Below are 21,496 nucleotides of genomic sequence, written 5' to 3'. Positions count from 1 at the left end.
CCTGCAGGGTCCGGGGGCGCTCCGGACGGTGACAGCGCGGTGACAGCGTCCGGCCCTCGAGGCGGCGCCCAGCTGTGGGGTGCGCGGCCAGCCCGGAGCTCCCTCCCAGCGTGGGGAGCGGGGTGAGCGGGCCCCGCGGGGGGCTCCCGCAGCCCTTACAAGGAGTGTGGCGGCTCTCAGGGGCGGCCCCTCCCGCCCGCCTCCACCGGCTCCTCCTCCCCGCAGGGCTGGGCCGGGCCTCGGGAACGCAGCCCGCTTGGCGCTCGACGCCGGGCCCCGGGCGCGGACATCGACGGGGCCGAGTCCGCGAGCGCGGGGGGAGCCCACGGCTCGTTCGGCAGGGCCCCGACGGGCGGGCACGCTGCCCAGGGCCCTTCTCCCAAGAACCGGTGTCCCTCTCAGCAGCGTCGCCATGTCCTTGGTGTTCGGGAAACCCCGCGCGGGCAGCGGGCCGCAGAGCGCGCCCCTCGAAGTTAATCTGGCCATCCTGGGGCGTCGTGGGGCCGGCAAGTCCGGTGAGTTGAGTGGGGGGCGGAAGGGAAGGGGTTGGGTGGGGACCCGAGAGACGGAGCGGGTGTGGACGCTGTGGACTTGCTTGCAGGCAGGCTCCCCCACTGACTTTGGGGGCTTCCTGCACCCAGGTGGGTTGGGTCAGACAGCGTGATTTTCTTTGCCTCATTTTCTCTGTTGCTTGGCTCTCTCTCTAGTTTGTCCTCAGCTCCTCCATCTCTCATCTGTCTTGGGTTCCTCGCCTGTCTTTCCTTCTGTGTCTGTGACACTAGGTATCTCTCCTTTCTGCCTGTCTCTGTGTCTCCTGGTCCTCTGCTGATCTCTCCCTTGCTGTTCAGCACCTTCCATCTCCTCTCCCTGGGGCCAGCAGTCAGCTCTGGTGACTAGCACCAAAGGGACCTGTTAGGCACTAATCTTCAGCCTAGGCCCCTTTGAGCTTAGTCACAGCCTTGTTATTCCTCGGTTTAGGCTGGGGATGAAGGGAGGTGGTAGAGGTCACTGGACTATTGGGATTTTCCAGGGAGGGGCTCACCCCAATTCCCGGGATAGAATGAACAAAGTGTGCATTCTTATCAAATGTATTTGTTTCAAGTCAGACCCCTCTCGTGACTTTCTGGAAACACATTGGACTATGGTCCCAGGTGCCTGGGACTTGTTCTTGATGAACCAAGATCTTGGGTTGCCACTGAGATCCTTTCTGCCAACTCTGAACTCTGCCATAACCACTCCTGGCAGCTCTCACCCAGGTGGAGCCCAGGTGGGTAGGGCGGACGATGTCACCACAGGCAGAGACCCAGAGAAAGGGTTCACCCCTGCCCCCTGGCCACTCACAGTCCCAGGGGGCTGAAGGTAGGAGGACAGAGGGGGCTCCTCGGCTGGCTGTGTTACAGTTACTGCCATTAGTGACTGGCCAACATGGGCTGTTAGCTATGAGTTTCCTCCCCCCGAGTATTCTTTGAGACTCGCTGGGATCCTACTCTCCACTTCTGAAACCAGCCCCCTGACTCAGAGAGGGGACTCTGAATCATGTTTTCCTACAGAAAAGATTTGCCCTCTTCCCTTTGAAAATCAAATTGTGTCTGTAGCTCTGTCATTGGTACAGTTTAGCCAGTGACTACATGAATGGAGGAATTTAAATTTTAAAGTATGTATTCCCTGGGTAGTAGTTTGCAAAATGACACTGTTAGGAACCCTGGGAAAGAATTTTAAGGATTTTCTTTAAAATGTCACATTACTTTTTAAGAGTCCAGCATAATAGTTGGCTGGCCCTGGGCTTTATGTGGCTAAATTCTGAACTAAATCAGAGTTCTATTAATGAATTCCACCTGGGGAGAACTTCATTTTAGGTTTTACATTCTTCGGGACACCCCTGAGGCCCAAGACAGTCAAGACTTGAGACAAAGGGGGCCAAGGACTGGAGGGTGTTTACTTGGGACGTGAGTGTTCATACTCCTCCCAGGGATCACAGACTGATCAACTCAGCTCTTACTCTTTGGCTTATAGCCAAAACCGGAATAGATGCTCCACATTTCAGAATCTTCACGACTTGACCAGGGTGGGGAATATCTCCCTTCAGTTTGAGTTTCACCAGGCTGACCCTAAGGTAACATGACTCCTGGACCCCTCAGTTTGAGTATTTTTTTTTAAGATTGTATTTATTTATTTGAGAGAGAATGAGAGAGAGCATAAGCAGGGGGAAGAGCAGAGGGAGAAGCAGATTCCCCGCTGAGCCCGACTGAGGGCTCGATCCCAGGAACCCGAGATCACGACCTGAGCCGAAGGCAGACACTTAACCGACTGAGCCACCCAGGTACCCCCAGTTCAGGTCTTTATAAACACCCCTTAGGCTTGCCTCTCATGGCTTTTCTTGCCGTAAAAAAAAAAAAAAAAAAAAAAAAAAAGCTAGGATGCAACTGGAGGGGCATGGTTCCCCATATTTCTGGTTTTTGCTGAGCTTCTCAAACCAACTCCTCAGCTCCCAGACTCATTCCCCCAGAGAACTAAGCTTAGTGTCAGCCAGCAGTCACAGAGGCTAGATAAGACCTCCCTAAAATGAGAGGGGCAACCTCCAGGGCCAGCAGCCAGATGCGGCAGGGGGAGACTGAGCCAACTTCTTTCTGCTTCCTGCAGCTCTGACCGTGAAGTTTCTGACCAGGAGGTTTATCAGCGAATACGACCCCAACTTGGGTAAGGAACCACTCCTCCTCATTCCTCCTACTGTGTCCCACTTGGGTCCCCCACAACACACATGCCTACACTGTGGTGGGTCCAGGCCTGACTAGGATCCATCATCTGAGGGCAAAGGGGAGGTGCCACCAGGATGACTCAGCCCATGGGACAAAATGGTGTAAGTGCCAGAAAGACATCCTTCCACAGCCCACTCCAGACAACTGGGGTTGGGGGAGTGGCTTAATTAAGAGAACCAAGAGGCTGATTTGCACTAAAATATGAGGTATGGTGAGACTTAAAAAAAAAAACAAAAAACACAAAACATAGCAGAACGTCTATAACCATTAAGTGTTATTCTTCAAAATGGTCACTCGTACTTTTCCAAAAAAGCTGGACAGAACACTTGAGAGAAATTCTCTAGTGGTACTGGCTTCTGACCCATTTTTGAAGCACACAAGAAAACTTGTCCCGTTCAATAGCCGTATCATGGTATACTGGAAGAAAGGATGCTCTGTTATCAGAGCTAAGTTTGAACCCTAGCTCTGCTAGTTACTGCCTGTGCAACCTTGAAGCAATAACCTAATCTCTCTGAGCTTCTGTTTCCTCATCTGTAAAATGGGCATAAAGATACCTATCTCAGAAAATTACTGTGAGCATTAAAGAAATAACGGATGTAAAAAATTTATCCTAGTATCTGATCTACAGTAGACACTCAACGCATGTTCAGTTTTCCTTCCTCTTTTTTTCTTTTTTCAGATTTTATTTATTTGAGAGAGAGAGAACGAACAAGCAGGGGGAAAGGCAGAGGGAGAAACAGACTCCCTGCTGAGCACAGAGCCTGATTAGAGGCTCGATCCCAGGACCCCGAGATCATGACCTGAGCTGAAATCAAGAGTCAGAGGCCCAACCAACTGAGCCCCCCAAGCGCCCCTCCTTCCTCTTTCCTTAAAGTTTACATTTATAACATTTGTTTATTGTAAACTGTTCCTGAGAAAAATACTGGAGGCAGGCTGCCAGAGAAAATACAGGGTGACCATTTAAATTTGAATTTCAGAGAAACAGCTAACAGTAGGATGAATGAGGAGGAGTGTCTGGATATGCTTAGCCTTTTGAAAAGGGGGGTTACAGTCTCGGATTGTTTTTTTCCAATAAAGCATTTGTGGGACCCCTGGGGACCCTCCCAGGAAACGCAGGGCTATGGGGCGCAGACTGGGAACTCCGCACTACAGCATTACCTGCAGTAGGCCTCTGATGGGACGCACTGTGACACCTCCCCTGAGCCCGTTGGGGCCCTCAGTTCAGGCTGGAATATTGAATCCCAGTGTCTGAGCAGAAAGGGACCTCAGGGCTATTTAGAATGTTTTCCCTAAGTAGCAGAAGCCCTTCTTCCCAGGTGATCTTAAATAGAACCCCAGGGTGTCAAGCAGAGAAAGCAGAGGGGGAGGGTCCCCTGGTTAAGTCAAGAGTACAGGGCAGCTGACTCACTGACAGTCCCTAAGGAGTTTGTTTCTCAGAGCTGGTTTGACCACCTGTACTCTAACCCAGCCCCTTGGTGCTACAGAGGAAGAATTAGGCCCAAGGAGCTGAGGCTTCCAGGCCAGAGTCATACAGCAGGTCTGAGGGGACCCCATTTGATTAGCACTGGAGTGGGACACAGGGTGTAATTGTGTGCTGGCCAGAGGAGGCATTGAGAGAGGCCAGAAGATGAAATCAGACGGAGTGGGGGAATTGAAAACGGGGAGGGGGTGGGAAGGAGAGGCGTACAAGCAGGGGAGTTGGGGAAGGAAACATGGAGATTTCCAAGGATGGTTCCTCAAAAGACAAATTCTGCCTAGCTCAGGTGGGGGATACTTACACTAAAAAATATTAGCCGTTTCTCTGAAATTCAAATTTAAATGGCCATCCTGTATTTTCTCTGGCAGCCTGCCTCCAAGTGTCTTTCTCCCTACCCCCAATCCCTGCCCTTCTTGCAGGGTCCCCCCAGAATAGCCTTGTGCAGTGGTGGTTTGGGCTTCCTGATTGAGTAATTTTGGAGTTCTCACCTGATAGTGGAATGCGTGGTCACGCTGTCCGGGGTTGGGGGTGGTGGGCAACAGCTCCACGGTGGTCAGTTGCCCTGGCCTGAGAGCCTGTCAGCTGGAGAGATGACCAGACGCTCTCCTTCAGCATCCTGGGAGGCCAGTGCCACTCCTTGGGAGTTCTGCCCTACCGTCTGAACATTCCAGCCACTATCCCATGGCTGGCCACAGCAATAGTGGGGTCTCCGGGTCCAGAGCCTTTCTTTCTGGGGAGAAAAGTCTGAGCGTCCAAGGGGAGAGTTAGCTACCGGGACATATAAAACAGCTCCTTCTCTTTTCAAAAGGTCTTCTTTGAACCCTGAGTGAGCTTCTTGAGTGTGGAGACCTGCGTTATTCATTCCCATTTCTAGCATGGAGTGCGATACTAGGCACAACATAGATGCTCTTAAACATGAGATTGAATTTTGGTTTTAGTATTAACCTTTAAAGAAGAGTTCCAGCTTTTATCCCCATTTTACAGGTAAAGATATTGAGGCAGAGAGGGCTCAGTGATTTGCCTATGGAGAACCTCAGGTACAAAGGAAGATGGGTACCACTCCAGCAGATTTCCCATAAGGGCAGCCTTATGCCTTTGAGGGCCTGGAATCAGAAGTCTGTGTGGCACTGTGTCTCTGAGCCTCCATTTCCCCATCTGGAAGATGGGGCCAATAGCCTGTGCTCTGAGTAAGGGCTGTGGCTGGGAGAGCTGGTAGTAGCTGAGAGAATCAGTGTCAATGGAAAGTCTATGCCTGTGCTGAGCACTCCATGAAGGGGCAGGGGCCCCCAGGAGAGCATCCCCTCACAGAGGAGCTGGGGGCACCTCGCCTGGCTTGCCCAGGGCAGAATGACAGCTTTTCACCTCTCTTGCCCTCATCCTGCTCCAGCAAGGATATGGGCACCATTTCTGAGGCATCATCCTACACACACTCTGATCAGAGCACCTTTACCACCTTTAAAAAGATTATTATTGCATAAATCGGGAAAATAGTTTATGAAAAGAATCTTCTCTCAGCATGCAAGTCCTCAGAATATTATTTAGAAGTAGGAGCTATGAAACCCATGTGGTTAAGGACCCCAGAATGCCCTGGAGAGCAGGACTTGGTGATGAGAAGACAGGACATTCCTGTAACTTGGAAAGGACCCCCCCATCCCCAGTCACCTCACTTGCCAAGAGGGAGGCAGCTGGATAAAACTGATCTGCGAGGCTTCCCCCAGCTCACCCATGCATGTGCCACACCTAGACTGGAGCTTCTGCTCTTTCCCTGCGCTCTGCTGACATAGAGCTAGAGGGTCAGCTGGTACCCTGAGCAGAAGGTGAGGGGGTCCCCATGGAGAGGTAGCCCAGGTGAGAAGACCCGAGTTCACATTCCTTCCACTGATGGGGTGCTGTGTGGCAGTGGGTAAGTTCTCTCCTCCTCTGGGCTTCATCTCTCTACAGCGGAGCTAACAGTAACCTTGAAAGGCTGTTTGCTGTGAGGAACCCCAGGAGACCAACGTTGGGCTAATATTTTTCATTGGACTGAGGATGCAGTGCCTGTTTGGGGGTGGGGGAAGGGGGTGTGGAGCAACTAAAAGGGGTACATCAGGCAACTTTGGCAGAAAAATAAAGAAAAATTTGAACAAGATGTAGGCATCTAGGGGCAGCTCTTCTTGCACCAAATATAGTTAAACGTTTGGGGCATATTTTCCATTAGATTTTTTTTTTTTTTGTCTTTGAATAAGAGCAGCTATTTATCCAAGTCCCCAAACAGGCTGGGGATGGGAGCTGTCTGTGATTCCTGCTGGCTGCTAGTAGACCTGGCATGTGTCCAGGCCTGGCTTGACTGCCAGGGGCTCTCAGAGACAAGTGGTTGTGAACTCAGCCAGGGTTGGGGGCGGGTGGTGGAGGAAGGCATAGAGAGCCCCAGTTCTGCCCAGAGAGGTCTTCTTTGGGGTCACTTGGGGCACGGGGGCACCCAGGGAAAGGTGACGGCCAAGTGCACTCACACACATGGGCCAGTGGCATAGGGGGAGGTTGGAGATAGGGAGAATGATGGCCAATATGACAATGAGGTCCTCTTTGCATGCCTGGCCACTTGCGCTTTCTCAGGTTTGAGGTCATAAGAACCAAAAAAAAAAAGGAAAAAGAAAACTCATGAAATCCAAATAAGGTCAGCAGTTTAGTTCATAGTATATAACCAATGTCCATTTCCTGCTTTTGATCACTGTGCTATGGTTATGTAAGGTGTTAACATTGCCGGGAGCAGAGGGAAAGGCGCACAGGAACTCTCTGTACTATTTTGCAATATCCACATGAGTCTAAAATGATTTCAAAAGAAAAAAAAAATCACCTAGGAATGTGAACCTGCCCTGTAAACTTCGGAGCACCGCAATCCCCACTGTCCTTTACCAGGCATTTATGGTGGGCCAGGCCCCATGCCTAGGGGCCCATCCAGTCCTCACGCAGCCCTGTGAGGGTACGGGGACAAGCATTAGCACAGTGCCTGGCACAGAGTAAAATCTGGAAAACTTTTGGCCAGTGTTATCATGTTATCCCTATTTTACTTTTTTTTTTAAAAAAAGACTTTATTTCTTTGAAAGAGAGAGAGTGGGGGGGGAGGAGCAGAGGAAGCGGGATAAGCTGACTCTGCACTGAGCGTGGAGCCCAAAGCGGGGCTCGATCCCAGGACCCCGAGATCATGACCTGAGCTGAAATCAAGAGTTGGATGCTCAACCGACTGAGCCACCCAGGAAACAGAGCTGGTCAGAGGCAGGCCATTGTAAAGGGAGGAAACAGATTCTCAAAAGAACAGCAATGACATGGCCAAGTCACATGGCTAAAAGGTAGCTGAAGTTGGGTGTTGATTCCACATGTCCAACCTAAAATATTCGACTACACTAGAGTTCTCTGCTATTATTTTGATAAGAATTATTTGTAAGCCTTCTTAGGGACCTCTGAATGGAGTCGCACACGCACACGCGTGCGCGCGCGCGCACACACACACACACACACACACACACACACACCCCACCATATGTTGTGTGCTTTTCTTTCCCCATCCCTTCTCCCACTGGGGGCTTCCTGCGGGCCAGGTACTGTGGTCAGAGGGAAGAGGGTGGGGAAGCTTGGGGTTTGGGAGGGATGGGCTGGCAGTGTGACTCCAGAGGCCTCTGCTGCTAACCAAGCCCGTGGGCCACACACTCCATCCTGTAGGCTTGGTGGGTGGATCCAGAACACAGTCCCATCCCCTGTGGCGTGTTCTGTGACTGACCTCTTATGCTCTGAGTCCTGACAGGTAGAGCAGCATCTCCTGGGTGGGAGGTTCTGTCTGTGTCCTCCATTTGGGTGAGAGCCAAGGCCTTTCCAGTTTGTCCCAACTCAGCCAGCCCCAGAATAGATCCCCCAGGGCCTAGCACAGGGAGGCTGGGACTCAGACCCAGTCTGCCACTGAGCTCTGGCTGGCCTGCCTCTGACCTGGCTGACCATCTGTTGCAGAGGACACCTACAGCTCCGAGGAGACAGTGGACCACCAGCCTGTCCACCTGAGGGTCATGGATACTGCAGACCCGGTAAATTACCCCCATTACCCATGGAGAGCTGAGAGTCAGTGCACCCTCCTGAGAAGTCCTGCTCCCAGAGTGGAGCCCTCAGATGGGAATTTGTAAACTTGTTAAGCTCTAGTTTGCTATGTGACCCTGAATGAGGCACTGACCTCTCTGGACCTGAATCTTTTCATCTGCCAAGGGAGGAGGGATGGGACGGGGCCTGGGGAGACCTGATGGTTGCTGGCGTCAGCTCTGAGATCCTCTGCTTTGGGATTTGATGCTCATGCACATACGGTGACGGGGCACACACTTTTACGCAGAGCCCCCCCCCCCCCCGGCCCAGGTCCCCTCAGTACACACATTCCCCCTTTGTCCTCACCACGCCCTGCCAGGACTAGATACCAATTATTCTCAGAAGCCCAGGGGCACCATCAACCTGACCCCAAACCAGCAGTGCCCAGGGACAGCCGGGTCTCGTAGCAGCCATGCCAGAGTCTTGGCTCTGTGCCCCAGAGGCCAAGGTCTCCAAGCCTCTGGCTGGGTGGCGGGAGTGAGGCTCCCGAGACAATGCCTCCTTTCACACCAAGCCAAATCCACACTGAAGTGCCCCTTTGAAAAGGGCCCTGCTGGGGAACAATATACAAAGACCCAGGGAGTGGGGAGGTGGGGATGGAGCAGCTCAGGTGAAGGCCTTTACCCCCAGCGAGGCTTCCCTCCTTTGCCCAGGACACCCCTAGGAACTGTGAGCGCTACCTGAACTGGGCCCACGCCTTCCTGGTGGTGTACAGCATGGACAGCCGCCAGAGTTTCAAGGACAGCAGCAGCTACCTGGAGCTGCTGGCTTTGCACGCCAAGGAGACACAGCGCAGCTCCCCTGCCCTGCTGCTGGGCAACAAGCTGGACATGGCCCAGTACAGGTGAGCGCGGACGGGGTGTCCTCCTCTCTGGAGCCCGCTGTCCTCATTTGGAAAGGCTGCATGTCATCATCGGGGATTATTGGGCTACTAAGGAAAGTAATCCCTGCAAACTTAGGTTAAAGGGTACAGTGTGCGTGGCCTTCCAGACAGGCCAGGGCAGGAAGGGAAGAGCTTCTGGCCCACACAGGAGTTGGACGCTAAAAGCAGGAAAGCCACTCCTTCCATCCTCATGGGGCTTTGTGGTCTCTCTCAGCCTCACCCTCTCTTGCCTGTCTATATGACGTTCCGTCCTCACTCCCCATAGCTGGCTGGTTATTATTCAGTGCCCAATTCCAGTTCTGAGAAGAAAGGCTGTGATTGGCTCCTTGAGTCAGGTGTCTGGTCTGGTCCAACCAGCTCTCACCTCACCCAAGCATGGCCCCACGCTCACTCCAACCGTTGGCGGTGCTGAGGGCGGCTTCTCTTAGAATGGGCTGGACTTGAATTAGAGGTAGCCGACTGGGCCAGAGGGCAGGTTACCAGCAAACACTGCAGCATTTTGCTTGGCGAGCACAGTATTTTAAAAGACCTGGAATTGGAATGCTTTGAGGAGGGGTATGCCCTCTCCAGCTGACTCAGGCCTTACCACTCCCCATGGCTTTCCTCCACTCTCTCCATACATTTGAGTTGCTTGCCTGGCCCCCAAAAGCACGATGCTCCCACTTGATGAATAATCCCACTGCCCTTGTCCCAACACTGACATTTGTCCTATGTGGCCTGTCCACCTTCAACATCTGGCGCCTTCCACCCATCTTCCATCTGTCCCTCCCTGTTCATGGCCAATCACTCCTGCTTCCCCAGACCCCAAAGGCCCATTGGCTGCGATAAGCCAGGAGGGGACCTTTGTTGCAGAACAAATCAGATGGGCAGTGGGAAAGGGAGGTGCAGTCTCATGAAGAGGGGCCACGGTAGGAGACTTCAAAGGCCATCAAGCCCTCAGACAAAGACAAATTCCATCCCAGGGAATGAAGGAAGTTGTGTGATCTTAAAACCGAAAGGTGGTTTTTGAGGAATCGTAGAGCCCACGGTGCCTGGAACAGGGGTCAGAAGACTGAGTTGTGGTAAATCTATCTTCAGTATGAGGGGAAAACCTAGACCACTGTTTTGGTCCTAGTCTTTGCCACAGGCATTGTCTAAAAATGGTTGGGGAGCAAATAACAAAGATTATGGGGCTCAGCCAGAGCAGCTTCAATTCTCTAAGGAAAGTTGTGGCCATTTACCCTCATTTTGTTCTTTGATCCAGTCTGGTAGTGGATCAGGATTTGATGCGCAGTCAGTCTTGTAGCTGAGCATTGGTGGATCTCCCATGACTGTCTTGCAGCTACATGGTAAATTGTGGGTGAGAGTGGTTCCCAAATCACTGAGAAAATTGTCACCAGGCTGCAACAGAACAAGAGAGGATCATGTGACATGCCTGTGTTCCCCCATTCACACACATGTATGCATGCATGGGGTGCTAGTTTCTGAAAATCCATGAATTCAAGCCCCCACACTGAGAAATTTTTAGACGCAAGGTTGCCCTAAAAGCAAATAATATCAAGTATTTCTTCAGAACGGTTCCTCAGGAAACAGTGAGCTTAGGTTTCCTCAGGAAAGCAGGACACCAGCCCTGGGTGGGGAGTCTAGATACTCTGCCCCTGGCCCTTTTTGTCCCAGTCACTCTCTGTCTGATACTCCCCCCGGGCAGCCAGCCCACTGCTAGCACCCCTGCTCTTGCCAAATTGACCTTGGCTCAGAAACCTCTTCTCATCACTACCCACTGGTCTCATGGGCTGTACCACTGTCCCTAGGAATGGCAGCGCAGGGTGGTCGCCAAGATTCAGCCAATGGAACCTTGGCCTCAAAGCCTCAGGTGCCCCCACCCCTTCCTTCTTCTGGACATCTGACCCACCCAAGAGCCAGTCTTTTTCCTCTCACCTTGATTCCCATGGCTTTCAGGCCAGAAGCTTCCAGGACCTCCCCAGTTAAATAGTCGATCCCGTCAGGAAAGAGGGTATAGGACGAAGCTGACAATAGGTGTTGTTCTCTCTCCCCTTCTCTTCCTCCTTCCTGTGAAACGTCACCCTTGCTCTCCCCTGCCCCTCCCTCGGACGAGCAGGCAACTCTCCGCCTGAGCCCTGAGAACTCTGCCAACCGCAGGCATCCTGAGGCGCCTCACCCTCCCCTCCTCTGTGGTCTCACACTTCTCCATCCAGGCCGCTGCCTTTCTCTGGAACTGGTCCCACGGGCTGGGGCTGAGGGTGGCTCATTTCCTGACCAAGGACCCATGCTGGCCTAGAGGGAGGCAGGGCTGGGAATGACCATCTTCTTCCAGCCAGAAGCAGGGTCTAGCCAGTAAGCTGCTCCCTTGCCCACGCTTTGTTCCTAAATTCTGCTTTGGTGACATCAGCCACCATTTATTGAGCACGGACTCTGTGCCACGTACTACACCAGGCACACGATACAAATGGTCTTTCTTAATTCTTTTAACAACCCTGCGAGGCAGATGTCATTATCCCATCGTACTCACGAGATGACTGCAGGTCACCAAGCCCATGAGTGGGGAAACGAGTGTAGGCGCGGGCCTCCCCGACTTGGACGCTCGCTCCTGACCCTGCCTCGCCCTGCTTCCCCACCAGGCAGGTCACCAAGGCAGAGGGCGCCGCCTTGGCGGGCAAGTTCGGGTGCCTGTTTTTCGAGGTCTCGGCCTGCCTGGACTTTGAGCACGTGCAGCATGTCTTCCACGAGGCCGTGCGGGAGGCACGACGGGAGCTGGAGAAGCATTCCCTGCCCCGGCCCCTCTTCATCTCTGAGGAGAGGGCCCTGCCCCACCAGGCTCCGCTCACCGCCCGGCATGGGCTGGCCAGTTGTACCTTCAACACACTTTCCACCGTCAGCCTGAAGGAGATGCCTGCCGTGGCCCAGGCCAAGCTGGTCACTGTGAAGTCATCCCGGGCCCAGAGCAAGCGCAAGGCGCCCACCCTGACCCTGTTGAAGGGCTTCAAGATCTTCTGAGGGCACCCCTCCAGATCCTGGACTCAGCAGCTGGGCGGGGCTTTCCCTCTGACTGGTCAATAGCCCTGGCCGTCTGGCGGACAGTTGACCCCTTTTCCAGCACCAAGTAATGTCCCGGACACCCAGTTCACTGTGTGAGCTGGAGGGACAGGCAGGAACGCTGCTCTTCCTCGCTCCAGGCCTTGGTTTCCATGGTAGCCACTGCATTCCCTGACCCTGAAGGGAAATAGCCACTGAGGCAACCCAGAGACCTGGGGTCAGCCTGAAGTGGAAGGAAATTGCAGTGTCCATCGTGGTGCCATCACTCCTTCCTGCTCCAGCTGCAGCCAGGCCAGATGTGGCCCCTAGGGGACAGCTCTGGATGGTCCCTAAGTGTAGGCCCGAGAACACCCTGCAGGAGGAGCAACCCTGAGGTCCTAGCACCACCTGGTGGGCAGGAAGGACAGAGAGCGGCTACAAGTTGGGGGTGGGGGGGCGTTGAGCCTGGCCCTCCTGTTGTCCTCTGACTTCACAGATGCCCCAGGCAACAAACCCCACGGTTTAAATAATCCTACGGGACAGGCTGTGAGAAGCAAAATTCCCAGGAAGGGCTATTTCCTGTACTTTACCTTTCGCTGAGGACTGGGAGCTCTGGATCATCTGAGACAAGGAGCCTGCAATGTTTCTTCCCCCAGGAGACAGTGCCCCCTTATTTTCCCATCTTAAATTCAGGACTCTCTCCACAGACCCTCAGGACCAGCCTCCTGAAGTTTAATGATCAGAGCTGCAGAACAAAGTCATTCTCTCTAGTGACCAGCGCCCAGGACTCCCGGGAGCCTACACCTGGGGTTATCAGACACCCAGTGGGCATGGTTAGCTGGCCTGAGGCTCGTAGGTAGAAACACAGTAGGCCATCTGTAGTCTAGTCTAGCAGGACCCAGTACCTTCGACAGTGGGTCTGAGTGTTCTAAGTCCACTTTTGAAAGATAGAAGCGAAGGCATTTGGGGTTCAGAAAGCAATTTTTTGCATACATCATTTGGGGTCACCACTGCAGCTGATACAACAACACTGTGGCTCAGACACAGGATCAAGACACTCTCTTGGGATCCCATTCTCAGCACGGGGAGTTCCATAGTTTTCTAACTCTCTTTACCATGGGGCCTTTGGCCCAAAGGAAGTCTCTCGTGGGCCCTCAGCAGATATGCTGGTGAAGGAGAGGGCTCTGCTAGGAGGAAAGGGGTGTGAAGGGGATTCTGAGCCCGGAATCCTGTTCTTGGCAATTCTAGGACCTTGGATTAAGAACAACAGTTCTAACCCGGCCTTCAGCCCCATTCTGTGGATGGAGAAGCTGAGGTCAGAGCAGAGGGAGGCTGTGAACTCCTCAAGACCACACAAGGAGTCCTAGCCAGGCTTCCTGACCCACAGGCTGGCTATGGATTTCTCGCTCCTGCTCCAAGCCGCTTGTGTGTTCTGACACGGCCGTTTGAACAAACTATGCAATTCTAAATGCCCACTTCCAGAAGCCTTTTAATAAAAGTGTTTCTTCCCCCCCATCCCATAACAGAATATTAGTTTGATTGCAGTTCGTTCATCTTATCTGCTGGCACCATGGGGCAGGGCTCTGAACTCTTACTAGGTCTCCGATTCTTGTGGGTCTGGAAGGAGAACCAGTGACGCATCTCCCTCTTTTAACTCAATTTCCACCTGGGCTAAATTGTGCTTTTCTGAGAGCAAAGTCTCTTTTAGGATGTTCAGGTTATTGTCATCTCTGGTTTCAGCCTCAGCCAAGTCCTGGAGTTCTGGTTTGTTTTTCCCCAGGAGCTTTTGATTTCTGGGAGGAGAGAAAACACTGTTGAATCTGGGTTCTCTGAGCTGGGGTACTGAGTGATTGGGGGCAAGACGGGCTCCCAAGTAGATTAGCGGGTTGGGGGGGCGGGGAAGAAATCCAGTAGGCAGTCCTGGGAACTGTTAGGGGAGAAAGCCAAGATAGTTTGGTGTTCTTTTGGCAGAGAAATGGCTTATTCTCGTCCGTGTATCATCTCAGCAAATCCTCATTGCCACCATGAGCTCAACTATTCTCACCCCTTGCTCCCCTTACAGGTGAAACGGGGTTCAAAAACGTCAAAGATGCACGCACCTTGGACATGCATTTAAGTCTCCTGACTCTGGGTTCTGTGTCCTTGCTATCCCATTCCCACCCTCATCCACCTCATCCCCAAACTACTTCAGGAAGTTCCTAACTAATCTTCCTGCTTCTAGGTGCTTGGTTTTCCAAATCAGCCCACACACAGCAGTCATGTTTCTACAACCTCAGTGTGCACACATCACTCCTCAGGTCAAGCACCTTTAGTGGCTCCCCACTGCCCATGTCCTTAAGCTGGTGTTCGAGACCCAACCTTTCTTCCAGTAACTCCCCCAAGTGTCCTCCCTCCGAAGGTGGTCTTACTTAAGGTACCCCTAGGCTTCCTGGCCATTGTGGAGGAACCCAACTGTGGTAACGGCTGACTGCCCAGAGAATCTGCTCGGGCCACAGGGGGAGCAGCTCAGTGTCTGCTGCTCCCATGGACAGCCACTTTGTCCCTGAGCTGACCTTGCTGAGGGCGATGCTTCCTGACAGGTTAAGAAAGGCAAGGTCACATTTTTAGGAGCTACACCCCTTTGGTTCATTTTATAGCCTACATCCAGACTAATCTTGCTAAAACAAGCCTTTCATGTCCCTGTGCAAAGCCATTCTCTGGCTCCCCAATGCCCATGAGCTAGAACCTGAATTCCTTGGGACCCATACATTCTGGGTCCTTCCCTCCTCTTGCCCTCCCTCCACCCCCATGCCACGTCACATTCCACAGCCATATGGGCCAGGCCTCCTCCTCCAGCACCTCAAGTTTGGTGCCTATTGTCCCTCAGTCTAGAAGGCTTCCTCAGCCCACTCTCCCTTTCTCTCTTTGCCCAGAAGGCCCCAGAACCCACCACTGTGCTCCCACACACTCTGTATCTCCCACACTGAGCATCTGTCACTCTAAACTACACTTGTCTCCCCACCAAAGTGTAAATTCCATAAGGCTGCATTTTGCTGTCCCAAAGGGTGGCTGGCCAAGACCCCTAGATGACCGCTCCCTAGATTTCCCTTGGGAGGGCAGGTCCCCCACCCCCCAGAGACCACCCCCAGACCAGCTCCTCACCTCTTTGCCTGGATGCTCCTTCCCAGGAGGACGAAGCTTATCACGCCCACCACGCCCACCAGGGCAAAGATGGAATAATTCCAAGGAGATGCTGGGGAAAGACACGTGGAACAGAGCCTTGAGGAGAGCCTGGGTGCCCCTCAGGCCCACTAACAGTTGGGGCTCGGGCTCAGACTCAGCTCATGGCATCAGTCATCCCCTGCTGTGAGCCAGGTGTTGTAGAGACTAAGGAAGATGAGCCCCTGCCCTGCGGGACCTCCAGTGTGGGGGAGGGGGAGAGGGAAGGACAATTTCTGCTCTGCAGAAGCCCTAATCTAAGGGGAGGGGGAAGGGGTGGCAGTGAAACTGTGTCCAACAACTGCCAACAGAGAATACATAAAGTGGCCAATCTGAATTTGGATACTGAGATGTGTCCACACCGTACCAAAATGAGGCAGGATCCAGCCCCGGAGCCATTGCGTTTGCTCTTCCCCTTACCAGGAATGCTCTTCCTCCACATAATCTGTGGGGCTCATCATTTCATCTCCTGCAAGCCCTTATTCAAATGTCAGCTTCTTGGTGAGGCCTTCCTTGACCGTGGTACCTACCCTTCTCTTCCCTCTCTGTGCTTAATTTTTCTCCGTATTGCTCATCACCCACATGCTCTGCATTTTAGTCGTTTGTCTCGTTGATTTTCTCTCTCATTAGAATGTGTGCTGCACGGAGGGCAGAGACTTTTGTGCTTCATTCATACTGTAAGCCCACTGCTGAGAATGGTGCCCAGTGCGCAGAAGGAACTTAATGAATATTTGTGAATGATCTGATAAATGGAGAAAATGAATGACCATGCCCTGAGAAGAGGGTGCGGTGAGGCCAGACCCCTCTGGGAATTAAGACCCCCCTCTGCCTCAATCCCCATCTTGGGGGGAAATGTGCAGCCGGTACTGGAGGAGGGGGATTTCAGCTAGATTCCACTCTTTGTGCTGAGGCACATATCCCCCCCTCCCCGATGCCCCACCACTTACCATCTTCCACCCGAAAAAACCAAAGCATTTCTTCCAGCAGTTCCTGAGGCACCGTGGTACCAGCTGGGGCTTGGATGAACCCCTCACTGTGGTCCATGCCCCCTGCTCCTGGTTGGGATATGTTTCTGCCAACGAAATCCTTAGGTCTCCTGGCTCCCCAGGTGCCCTCCTGGTTTCCTAGGTTCCGGCCGCTGGGCAAAGCCCTGAAGAGCCCTGGAAACAAAGCAGAGAGCGTGACCCGATATCCCATCCCAGACTGACCTCCCTTACTGCCCAAACCCAGCTCTCCTCTGGCGCACAGTTACTGGACCAAGACGGCAGGTGGAATCTGGAGAGGCAGAAACCATCGAAGTAGGAGTCACTCAAGTCTTTAGTAAGATTCATTAGGTGTGGAGAAGAGCATTGACCTGGGGGTGAGCAGGATCGAGTCACTGACAAGCTATGGGACCCTTGCAGGGACCATTGTTCGTTTTTTGCCCGCGCAGCATCCCCAGCCCGCTTCTGCAGCCCAGTGCCCTCCGTCACCCTGGTTCCTTAGCGAATTTGTGCCACCTCTCCCCATTGATTTTCCTGTGGCAGCCCATCTCACAGGCCCCTGTGTCCCCACCAGGGCCAGGCCTGTCAGTCTCTCTCCTGGACACGGGCACACCTGTGATCCGAAGCTGAGAATAGGAAAATGCCAGAGAGAGGTACTGGCTAGCACCCTGCCAGAGAGCCGGGCGCCACACAAGAACCCGAACTCATGCTCCCTGGATAAATCCCTTCCTTAATTTGAGCCTGTTCCCGTTCCTATAAAACAAAGCCGGTTCGGCAGTGTTTACCAGACCTCAGTCCGTCCCCAAACAGCCACAAATCTTGACATACTCTCGTACTGCCTGTACTATTTTTACTTAACCTAAAACATCCCACTGTCCACATTCAAATGAAAATAGGTGCAGTTAACTTTGGCAATATATTTCCTTTAATCCAACATAACCCAAATATTCTCATTTCAATATAATCAGTATAAAAATGGTTGAGATATTTTACATTTTTCATACCAAGTCTCTGAAATTGGATGTAGATTTTACACGTATTGCATATCTCAGTTCTGACTAGTCACATTTCAAGTGCTCAGTAGGCTCATGAGGCTACTGTATGATACAGCCCAGGTCTGTGCCCAGGCCAGGGCCAGGCTGTGGCAGCTGATTCTCCCAGCTGCTCTGGGCTCCCGGCTTGAGGACAGCAGGCCATGGGGAGTAAGCCTTGGGCTGAGAGCCAAGGAGCTGGCCCCTCATCTGGCTCTGCCTCTGGTTAATTTGTCTAAGCAAATCACTGGGTTCTCTGAAGAACAAAAAAGGAAACAATAGGGAAAATAAGAGAATCTGTTCAATGAAGAATACCGTTAATAAAGTAACAAACACATTTCCAGTTGGGATAAGATACTTACGATACTCAAAATCAAGAAAAGACTGATATCTAGAGTATACAAAGAATTCTTGCAAATTAACAAGAAAAAGACAGGAACCCTAATAAAAGATAAAGGATGTAAACAGGCAATTCACAAAATAGGAAACCCACAAAGCTAGTGAGCATATGAAGAAATGATCAATCTCTTTGATAATCAGAAGAATGAAAATTAAAAAAAAAAACAAAAAAAGAAGAATGCAAATTAAAAGAAAAAAATAGTACTTGCCATCTATTAGATGAACTTGGTTTGGAAGGTAGATAATGCTGTGTGTTGGTGAGGCTCTGGGGTTATAGCCTTAGGTACTAACAGAGGGAGTGTAGACAGGCAGCCATCTCGAGCGCAAAAGTAAGTATGCACACCCCACAACACAGCAACATGCTCCTGAGTGTGTGTGTGTGTGTGTGTATCCCAAAGAAATTATGCCCAAGGATCATAAGGGGGCATGCCATACCATTTATGAAAATTCAAAAGAGGCACACAAAATAATACATATTTTACAAAAACACATTTTTAAAAAAGATACACATTACACACATTAGGATAGGTACCTTGGGGGAAAGAGGAAAAAGGGAGCAGGAATGGAAATGAGAGTAACTAAAGAAATAAAACTGGAGAAGAGTTTTGAGCAGATCAGTCATGAAAACGTCACGGCACTAATAACAATGACAAAAGCAGAAAGAGAATAGGAGGGTCCCCGAGACGCTCTCAAGGGCCCCTACTCTGACATGCCTTCTGTAATAGCCTCTGGAGGCTCAGCCAGGAACATCCCAAAACAGCTGCATGGCAAACAGCCAAACAGAAAAGCAAAGTACTAATAGAAGGATTGACATCAGAGGTTTTCCCAACTCTAAATGCTCTGAGAAAACCGAAGAAGCATCTATAGACTTTGAGGGAAAATATTTTTTTCTTTTTTTTTTTTTAAAGATTTTATTTATTTGACAGAGAGAGAGAGAGACACAGCGAGAGAGGGAACACAAGCAGGGGGAGTGGGAGAGGGAGAAGCAGGCTTCCCGCGGAGCAGGGAGCCCGATGTGGGGCTTGATCCCAGGACCCCGGGATCATGACCTGAGCAGAAGGCAGACGCTTAACAACTGAGCCACCCAGGAGCCCCGAGGGAAAATATGTTAACACAAATATAATACTGAGCTAAGTTTTTTATATATGAATCATCATTTGTGTGTCAAGATAGAGATGGAAGATCAGGGAGAAAGATCTTTTTTAGACTTTCTGGTACTTGGCTGCATACTACCTACTTACTCATGACTTACCGAATATATGTAGAATAATGGAAGGACAAAGTTTCGGGAATGGCTAATCTATGTGATTTGCTATTCCAGCTCCAACTGTCTGTCCAGAGCCCTTGTTAAGAAGGGTTGTGATTTTCTGTACAGTCTCAGAGGCCGGAGCATCTGGATTAATTAGTAACATTGGCCGTAGACTCCTGTCACATATGCAGAGCCCCCCCCCCCCCCAGATCCACAGAGAAAAGAGTGTGAAGGTCAAGCTACCCAACACTGACTCCCTCTGGGGAAGTGGGATGGAGCCTAGACACGTGGGACGTTCACTTGGAACATTTCTGTATTGTATACATTTGTCATGAGTATACACTATCTTCATGGAAACAACACATGTAATTATATTTTTTAATGTATGTATATTTTGAATATATATCTGATGTATTTGCATGTATTTTTAAATGTTTGTGTATGTTGTATTTCCCTTTTGAGACAACCGTCCAATTTTGGATATTTAATAATCGAATTGATAAGATGTCGCAGTTCTTCCCAACTTGATCTGTAGATCCAATGCAGTACCAATCAAAAATCCCAGCAAGTTATGTTATGGATATGGACAAACTGATTCTAAAGTTTATACGCAGGGGCAAAAGACCCAGAATAGTCAACACAATATTGAAGGAGAAGAGCAGAGTCAGAGGACCGATGCTACCCAACTTCAAACTTCCTATAAAGCTGCAGTGCAGGGCGCCTGGGTGGCTCAGTTTGTTAAGCATCTGCCTTTAGCTCAGGTCATGATCCCAGGGTCCTGGGGTCGAGCCCCACATTGGGGGGGGTCCCTGCTCAGTAGGGAGTCTGCTTTTCCCTCTCCTGCCCATTCCTGCTTTCTCTCTCAAATAAATAACGTAAAAAAAAAAAAAAAAGCTAGAGTGAGCAAGACAGAGTGGAATTGAAACTAATCAGAGGTGTGTACAAATTTGCACGTTGGCTGATGTCCACAGTGGAATGTGGGGCCACAGACACCTAGGCTAAGGATGGGGTTAGGGGTGTCTCCTGTCACCCTCTGCTCCCCAGCTATAGTTTCATAAATGTAGTGATAGGATTCCTTGTTGCTTGGTCCCCAAAGCCTTATACCTATTTTATACTTTGGCTTTAAATGGGTTCGCCAGAGATGCTCCCCAGCTCCCCTGCAGGCAGAGGCAGGCCCAAGTAGGTCCATTGGAGGCTGTACTTCGACATTGTCATGGAGACATTTCAGAACCAGGCCTGCCGGCTTTTTTGTTTACCGACCTCTTGGGGCCAGTGTCTGAGCTGGATCTGGGGTGCTGGGTGAGGAAGAAGACACAGCTCACATTCTTCCTAGCCTTCCTAAACCAAAGTTCTTTGCCATGCCTACCAGCCCAGCCTTGCTGCTGGGTTTTCCTTTCCTTTGGGTATTTTCACTATGTGGGAAGCAGGTTTTTCTATGGGGGAGCCACGTTTTTGGTACAGGTGTAAGTTGGGGTTTTCAGGGAGCCCTGTTTGATGCATCCTTCTGTATTTTCTTTCCTCAATCTATGCAAAGTGGCTCTGGCCTCCATCATCCCCTCGGATGCCAGGGGGCTGCCTCTTGAGCCCAGGTGGGTAGAGCATCCTCGGAGGGGATTCTGGTTCTCTGGCAGGGCCTGAGGTGTGGGTGTGCGTGCTTGGTGGAGGGCAGGAGGGCATGAGGTGGGAGGTGTGGCAGACCATTTTTGCCCTTTGGAGCTTGGTAGAAGGGTGGACCCCAGGGCTTGGCAAGTGCCACTTCTGGCAGGTTTGGAAATTTCCAAATAAATCCTTGTCTATTAGTGGTAAAAAAAAATTGTTTAATTGTTTTAAATTGTATAATATTGTTATAATAAACATATACCAACAAACAAAAAACCCAAATGACAACATGAATCCAAGTCTTGAACAGAGAGTCGGCCCTCCCCGGTTGTGTTAGATGCCACAAGAACAGAGGACACATTTCCTTCAGAGCACTTATCCAGGTTCCTTCTAGAGTGAGCATCGTATTAATACACTTGCTTTTAAAAAATTATTAACCAAACGTCATGATTTATTTGGCTTTCGTTTTCCCATTCATGTCCTTTTCCTATCCCAGGCCCCCATCCAAGATACCACATTGCATTTAGTTGTCTTGTCTCCTTAGGCCTCTCTGGGACACCCCTGCTTTTTACACAGGGCTTCACCATCTGCCACTGCACTGTCACTCCTGCCAAAGACCCTGAGCCACCCATCCCCATGGAAGAAGGAAGACACTCACCCTGGATCCCGCTTCTGGGTCCCACCTTGATCTGCTGTTGAGAGCAAGCACTAGTTTCTAGATCCTTCTCTCAAAGGAGCACCCGATGGTCTCTGCACCTGAGCACTCCACACAGCTGTCACCCGCGGGGCAGTGCTACGAGCCTGTGGC

General features: G+C 51.3%; 2 protein-coding genes across 2 annotated transcripts; one reads left to right on the top strand and one right to left on the bottom strand.

Annotated features, from left to right (window-relative positions):
- Window positions 1–283: 283 nt before the first annotated feature.
- RASL12 (RAS like family 12) lies at window positions 284–13,991 on the top strand. The gene is made up of 5 exons (XM_028100321.2): window positions 284–515; window positions 2,641–2,697; window positions 8,212–8,285; window positions 8,988–9,178; window positions 11,836–13,991. Exons 1-5 carry the CDS (start codon window positions 413–415, stop codon window positions 12,209–12,211), a joined length of 801 nt encoding a protein of 266 aa, XP_027956122.1. The 5' UTR covers window positions 284–412; the 3' UTR covers window positions 12,212–13,991.
- On the bottom strand, window positions 13,775–16,471 carry SLC51B (SLC51 subunit beta). The gene is made up of 3 exons (XM_028100322.2): window positions 16,375–16,471; window positions 15,371–15,461; window positions 13,775–14,022 (listed from the first exon to the last, which is right to left on the bottom strand). Exons 1-3 carry the CDS (start codon window positions 16,469–16,471, stop codon window positions 13,824–13,826), a joined length of 387 nt encoding a protein of 128 aa, XP_027956123.2. The 3' UTR covers window positions 13,775–13,823.
- Window positions 16,472–21,496: the final 5,025 nt, after the last annotated feature.

Source organism: Eumetopias jubatus, unplaced genomic scaffold, assembly GCF_037043125.1.
Source record: "Eumetopias jubatus isolate StellerSeaLion01/CBP00866 unplaced genomic scaffold, mEumJub1_p1.0 scaffold_7, whole genome shotgun sequence".
Classification (NCBI taxonomy): Eukaryota; Metazoa; Chordata; class Mammalia; order Carnivora; family Otariidae; genus Eumetopias; species Eumetopias jubatus.
The sequence above is the reverse complement of the archived record's forward strand: the minus strand, read 5'-3'. Positions and strand labels throughout refer to the sequence as shown.

Bases quoted from the DNA above. Each gene is read 5' to 3' on its own strand.
- RASL12 (XM_028100321.2), top strand. From the start codon at position 413: ATGTCCTTGGTGTTCGGGAAACCCCGCGCGGGCAGCGGGCCGCAGAGC. The intron at 2,698-8,211 runs GTAAGGAACCAC...CATCTGTTGCAG, and splicing joins CGAATACGACCCCAACTTGG to AGGACACCTACAGCTCCGAG. The intron at 8,286-8,987 runs GTAAATTACCCC...TCCTTTGCCCAG, and splicing joins TCATGGATACTGCAGACCCG to GACACCCCTAGGAACTGTGA.
- SLC51B (XM_028100322.2), bottom strand. From the start codon at position 16,471: ATGGACCACAGTGAGGGGTTCATCCAAGCCCCAGCTGGTACCACGGTG. The intron at 15,462-16,374 runs GTAAGTGGTGGG...GTCTTTCCCCAG, and splicing joins GTTTTTTCGGGTGGAAGATG to CATCTCCTTGGAATTATTCC. The intron at 14,023-15,370 runs GTGAGGAGCTGG...CTCTCCTCCCAG, and splicing joins AGGAGCATCCAGGCAAAGAG to AAATCAAAAGCTCCTGGGGA.